Source organism: Mesocricetus auratus, unplaced genomic scaffold (assembly GCF_017639785.1).
Source record: "Mesocricetus auratus isolate SY011 unplaced genomic scaffold, BCM_Maur_2.0 contig_4369_pilon_obj, whole genome shotgun sequence".
Classification (NCBI taxonomy): Eukaryota; Metazoa; Chordata; class Mammalia; order Rodentia; family Cricetidae; genus Mesocricetus; species Mesocricetus auratus.
In genome coordinates this window covers 26,430-33,254 of record NW_024432878.1, presented here as the reverse complement: position 1 = coordinate 33,254, position 6,825 = coordinate 26,430, and the positions used below count along the sequence as shown (strand labels likewise).

Sequence of the window (6,825 nt, the reverse complement as noted above, 5' to 3'; positions counted from 1 at the left end):
GACCATACTTTTCCTATTGCAGACTGACCTTGGTTATAGTATAAGTCTCATTTATCTCCCCACATTTTTAAACATTAAATGGGGCTTCTCACAATTTTAAATTATAAACAAAAGACTAAAAGCAATATGGGAAGCAATGTCTGAAAACAAAGGAAGAAAGATGGCTATTACCTTAGAGTGGAAAAGTTGAGTAAAACATGGCCACCCTGTGGCTCATCTCAAAAGAGACATTTTTACTCAGAGAGGCAAGCACTTCAGACCTAAGTCAGTTTCCCACATGCCCTACATGTTCTGGTCTCAATGGCAAAAGCTTACATAAAATGTCCATGAAATATCTAAAAGCTAACTACAATAATAGAATATTGTGTGGTCTAAATATTCATCTTCAGCTTCCTCCTTTTTAAAAATTAAAATTATCTTTACATTTTGGATGTTATTAAAAATAATTTACATTTTTAGTGTGCTTTACAGTCAATGACTGTAAAATTGCAACTTAAATGACTAAGTTTAAATTTTTTTGCTTTACTTGATTCAACTAAAATTTAAATTTACTGCAACTTTAAGCGATACATGAGGTAAATTTCAGCTAAAAAATAAGACAACCACAAGGATATTGTTAATCACTTCAATCATAACGCCCACCTTATTTGAAATTACAAATGAAGCATTTGCTACTACATGTGATTTAAAAGCAACTGATATACTTTTAAATCAAATTACATCAGGATATTATATGGTTAAGACAAACAAAAACCCCATAAACACCCCTCCTCAACCTAAAACAAAAAATCCCTGGCAAAGTAATTTTTTGGTAATAGAAGACATTGAAACAATGAATCCAAATGAAACAGAGGACCAGTGTTTAGTTCATAACTTCTAAACAAACATCCCTGCACACTTGTTTACCTAACGAATATTTTGATTATTTGTTGGACTGACAGGATAAATGCTCTGCTGTAGATAAAAGTACAATGACAGCCTCATAGCCAGCTAACAGCTCTCCCGAATGCAGTCAGCTAATAGTAACTGAAAACAGGCGTCTATGCTGCCCTACAAGATCCCTGTGGAGAAGCAAGTGTACCTAAATGGTTTTAACGAAACAGGACTTTCACGATATGAAACTATTTTAGGAAGCAGTATGAGAGGGCTGCACCAACAATGCCGTCACTGACAGAAGTCACAGAAGAGGTTATTGCTAACCCTTCCATGAACAACACACCGTCGCATTACAGGAAGCACAACTGGGAAACTCTCTCCAACTCAACTTCATTCACATTTGTAACATTTTTACTCGTAGAGAATAAGTCATAAATCTTTTCTGTAAGAATTCCAAGTATTTAATGTGTAGTGTCACATTAATTACATCACCATGTTTTGCCTTATTTTTCAAATACACGAAACAATGCATTTTCCCCAAAAGTGAAATAAGATGTCCACATTAAAAATAATAAAGCCTACAAAAAAGTTCCAGAGCTAAAAAAATTATTCATATGGCACAGTGTGATCTCCAAATTTCAAAATATTGAAATGAGGTCCATGTATGCGTCTCGTTGGCTTTTCAATGCAGCACTGACTTTACTGAGGTGACACCACAATGTTAGTTCTTCAGGCAACAGCGAACACAATTGTTTTTCTACAGTTATTAAAAACAGGAGATCAAGTTGAATGTGGCGAAGTGACTTCCTTCAGTTGGGTATTTTACTGTCTTGAAGAAAATTAGTGAAGGGATTTCCTTGGTTGGTTTCCATAGCTTGATAGACCAAAAACAAAAAAACTGCTACTACCACAAACAACAACATTTTTATCCACATGGGAATGGAATGTCCCTTCTTCGTCTTTTCTGACTTGACATCCGCCAGGGGAGTATACTTGGGGACATACTTAGATGAAAACGATTCTTCCATCCAGAAGTCACTGAGCTCTAGCGGCCGGCCTGCAGCCCCATTGATTGGTCTGTGGCAACTAGCAATAATTCCTGTTGGAGTAGATGCCTCATAGGGGAACATCTCCTTAAGAATATCCCTTTCTACTCTTCTCTCCTCTGTCTTTTCAACCACTTCAGCTTTCGGCAATGGTTTCTTTGGTGTTTTTCTGGGTATGTCTGAGAATTCAGTGATTGGCAGAATAGAAGATGCATGCTTGAAATTTCCAGTCAACCTATTGACAACTAAGGATTCGTTGCTTGAAGCCTTTATAGTTTCAGCTATGGGAGTACTCTCTGAAATTACTGCACCATCTATACGAAAATGTTGTGAAGTTTCCACCCTTTTTCTTGGAGTTCTTCTTGGCCCTCGTGTGGGCGCCCTATTTAATGCCTGCAGAGGTCCGCCTTTGGAAGGTCCACTTGTCCATTCAGTCTCAGTTACTCCAGCTTGAGAATAGCTCTGGTTGTGTTCAATTCTTCTTTGCTTGAGTGTTACTGGAGTCTTTGCTCTGCCCTTTAGTGGCTCTCTCTTCTCAAGCTTGAGCCCTATTTTAGAGTCTTTATCATTGTCATTGTATCTGTCGGAGTCATTACTTCCATTCTGTCTTGTATTTTCTGCTGAGGAAGAGACTGTTGACAGAGGAGTAGAAGATTGGGATTCTGTCCCCTATTCCCTCAGTTTCAGCAGTTTTTTCTCATACAGCTTCCTGGTTGTCCCCACAATGGGACCAGGGTTCACCCCGTATCTCACAAGCTGATCCAGAAGGTCTTCATTAGAGAGCTCTGTGAAATCTAGGTCATCTTTATCCTCTGGTCTGGGTTTGTCAGTTTTCTTTGTGGCTTTCCTGCCGACGGCGGCGCGGCCGCGTCCCGCGGAGGTCCCGGAGCCGAGCACCGGGGTGGGCTCGCGCTCCTCCTGGACTGCTCATTCTTGCAAGGATGAGAAGCTCTGTGGAGGTCCCACCTGATCCCCAGCCACTGGAATGTTGGCCTTGATGCAGGGCCTGTATTACCTGGTTCCACCGGACAAGCACATTCCCCAGTCTCCTAGATCTGCTGGTTTGCTGGTCTCCTTTGTGGAGGAGAAGGCCTGGAATCTGGGCTGCTCAGTGCCTCCATGGATGGAAGCTCTTTGCAGTTCCAAGGCGATAGCCATGCACTGGACCTTCTGGTTTCCTTGTCCCGTTGGTGGAAGAGAAGACCTGGAATCTGGGCTGCTCTGCTCCTGCCAGGATGAGAAGCTCAGTGCCATACCCATGTGAACCCCAGGCATTGGAATTCAGGACCGGATGCAGGACCTGTTTTACCTGGTACCGCCAAATGAGCTGTTCCCCTGGTCTCCTGGATCTGCTGGTATCCTGGTCTTGTTAGTGGAAGACAAGACCTGTAATCTGAGCTGCTCACTTCCTGCCTAGAAGGGTTGCTCTGTGTAGTTCCCAGGCGATCCCCATGCATTGGATCTGCGGGGTTCCTTGTCATATTGGTGGAAAAGAAGACATGAAATCTGGGCTGCATGGCTCCTGCCGTTCTGGGAATATCTGTGCAGTTCCCAGGCAATACCTAGGCACTGAAATGCAAGCCCAGATGCAGGGCATATTTTACCTGGTCCCACCGGAGCAACTTGTCTCATGGTTTGGATCTCCTCATTTACTGGTGTCATTGGTGCAAGAGAAGACCTTGAATGTCGGGTGCTCGCTTCATACCAGGATGGAAAGCTCTTAGAAGTTCCCAGGCGATCTCCAGGTACTGGATCTACTTGATTGCTGGTCTCATTGGTGGAAGAGAATACCTTCAATGTGAGCTGTTCAACTCCATCAGAGTTGGGAAGCTCTGTGCAGTTCCCAGGCAATAGCCATGCACTGGATCTGCTGGTTTCCTGGTCCTGTTGGTGGAAGAGAAGACATGGAAACTGTGCTACTCTGAACTGGCCAGGATGAGAAGTTCTGTGCCATTGTCTGATGATCCCCATTCACTGGAATGCAGGACCATATGCAGAGCCTGTTTTACCTGGTCCTGACTGACCAACTGGTCCCCCTGTTCTCCAGGATCTGCTGGTTTACTGGTATCATTGGTGGAAGGGAAGATCTGGAATCTGGGCTGCTTGGGGCCTGCAAGAATGGGAAGATCTTTGCTGTTCCCTGGCTATTACCGAGGCACTCGAATTCAGGCCTGGAGGCACTGCCTGTTTTAGATTTCAAGCTCTAGTATAGAACACCACTAAAGAGAATAGTTTGGCATTGGCAAAAAAACTGACAGGTAGAACCAAAATAATATAATTTAAGACCCAGTTATTAATACACACACCTATGAAAACCTGATTTTTGAAAATGAGGAAATATACAATGAAATGGAAAACATCTTCAAGAAACTGTAATAGAAGGTGACACGTGGAAGTCTACAGATAGATCCATATACATTGCCATGCACATAACATAAATCCAAATGAATCAAGATCTCAACAACAAGAAAACAGTCACATTGAAGCACTTAGAAGAGAAAGTAGGAAGTATAGTTGAATGCGTTGGCTCAGAACATTACTTGCGGAACATAATGCCAGAAGCACAGACATTGAGATGGATAATTAATAAATGGGATCTTCTCAAACTGAGAATTTTGTGTAAGGCAAACACCATAGTCAATGAGACAAAAGGTTAGCCGACAAAATGGGAAAAGACATTCAAAAACCCACTTCTCATAGAGGACTAATCTCAAATATTATACAAAGAACTCAAGAAGATACTCACAAAAACACCAAATAATCCAATTAAAAATGGGGTGCAGATCAAAATAAAGAATTGTCAACAGAGAAATGTCAAATGGTCAAAAGTCATTTAAAAATTGTTCAATGTCCTTAAGCATTAAGGCAATGCAGATCAATATATCTCTGAGTTATCATCTTTGCCTGTCATGATGGGAAAATAAAATCACAAGTGTCTGCTTATACTGGAGAGGATGTTGCGAAAGGGAAACACCACATTATTGCTGGTGGGATTGGAATCTTGTACTGTCACTTGGACATTAGTATGGAATTTTCACACAAAAGAAAAGTGAATAAGTCTACCTCAAGATCCAGAAATTCATTTCTTAAGCATATATCCAAATGCTGCTTATTCATACCACAAGAAATGTGTTCAAATTTGTTAATAGCACAACAATGTGTAATAGCCAGAATCTGGAGGCAAACTTGCTGCCCTTCAGTTGAAGAGTGGAAGAAAAAAATGCGGTACATATAAACGTTGAAGGACTTCTCTTCAGTAAAAACAATGACAAGTTGAAATATTCAGACTAAGGATGAAACAAGAAGAACAGATCCTGAGTGAGGTATCCCAGACACAAAAATAGAAATATGGTATGTACTCATACATATGCAGGTATCAGAGATAGAAAAAAAGGCTAACTAGCCTACAGTCTATGAACTCAATGAAGTTAGAAATCAGGTAGATCCCTAGGAGACACATACATGACTGTCCTGAGAAAAGGATAGGGAGAAGATCTCTTGTGTAGGTCAGGAGGGAAGAAGGTGGTTGGAGCAAAAAGGAGCTTAGCAGGGAAAGTGGTTAGAGAACATGAAGGATCAGTAAGAAAAGGTTGGTGGAGTACACAGAAGGACAACAAATAAATTGATACCTTTATAGAGAAAGCCATTATGTAATTAAAAAGAATATAGGCACTATGAAAATTCCCATTTACAAGGATGACTCCAACTAAAATCTAAGAAATAGTTTAGAGGTTACCTAAAATACACTTTCCCTATAATAAGATTGATTATTACCTTAAAGGCCAGCATTGGATTCATCCATTAGCTGATGGAAGGAGAAGCAGAGAGTGACAGGAATGCACTGAGCCTAACACCTTTTTTCCATTTGTGCAGAGGGAAGACTGCTGAACAAGGAAGCCAAGACCATGTAGGAAAAAAAGCAGAGAAACAGCAAATCTGAGTAAGGGTGAGCTCACAGATTACAGACTGACAGGAAATCTGCACAACACCAAAGCAGCATCCCTAAACATGTGTGTCAGTTTGGGGACTTGTGCAGATAATGGGGCCATTGGAAGTGGAACCAGTATTTATTTATGTTGCATGAAATGGGTTTTTGGACCCCTTTCAACATAGAGGGATGCCATCTTGGCATAGACACAGCAGGGAAATTCTGGATTTGCCAAAATTAGCATGAAAGACTTGAAAATCCCCTATGGGAGGCCTCATTCATTCTATGGAGAGGATTGGTTGTGATGGGGAGATGACAGAGGAATGGCAAGATGGGTACAGGAGTGAACTGAGATTGTAAGATAAAGAAACACTTGTTTCCAATTTGCATTAAAAAATTAAAATCTGTCAATATGATTGCTGATATTTAATGGCAGGGAATGTATAACAAAACTTTTCAACTAATTATTGTCTAAACTTAAACAAATGCAGAATCTACTAGAATATAACAATATTAAGAACAACAACAAAGTCATGTCCATATTATCTTCTCATCCTAGGGAGTTTAGGCAACAATGAGAATTCCATTCTTTACTTGTTGGTGTCCACAGCATATGTCTCTTTGATGTTCTTTTTGGACTCTTTACTCCGAGTTTAAAATGATGGGATTGTTCCTAACTTGAAAACTTGATGGAAAGCTTTAGATTTAGGACGCAGTCATTAGGTGATCACATTAGTTTCTGGTGCCACAAATTAAAACAGAACAATGCTATCTTGATGAGAAGAATAATATCTTATTCTCCTTTGGTCATAGCAGGCTGATAACATCTGAGATCTCCTTGATGAGAAGAAAAAAAAGGTAAGCTTGGATAGAGATTGGCATGTAGAACAGTATATGATAAAGGTCTGAATTTTCTTGGGAAATGGTTGTGATTATGGGTCCCATTAGACTGAAAATGTTTGCTAGATACAGGAA

At 40.6% G+C, this 6,825-nt stretch overlaps 1 protein-coding gene across 1 annotated transcript; it reads right to left on the bottom strand.

The window, feature by feature from the left end:
* Positions 1-1,319: 1,319 nt before the first annotated feature.
* LOC121138406 (lamina-associated polypeptide 2, isoforms beta/delta/epsilon/gamma-like) lies at positions 1,320-3,584 on the bottom strand. The gene is given in 2 exon segments (XM_040741114.1): positions 1,320-2,845; positions 3,527-3,584. Coding segments are annotated over 2 exon segments (1,218 nt in total). The 3' UTR covers positions 1,320-1,685.
* Positions 3,585-6,825: the final 3,241 nt, after the last annotated feature.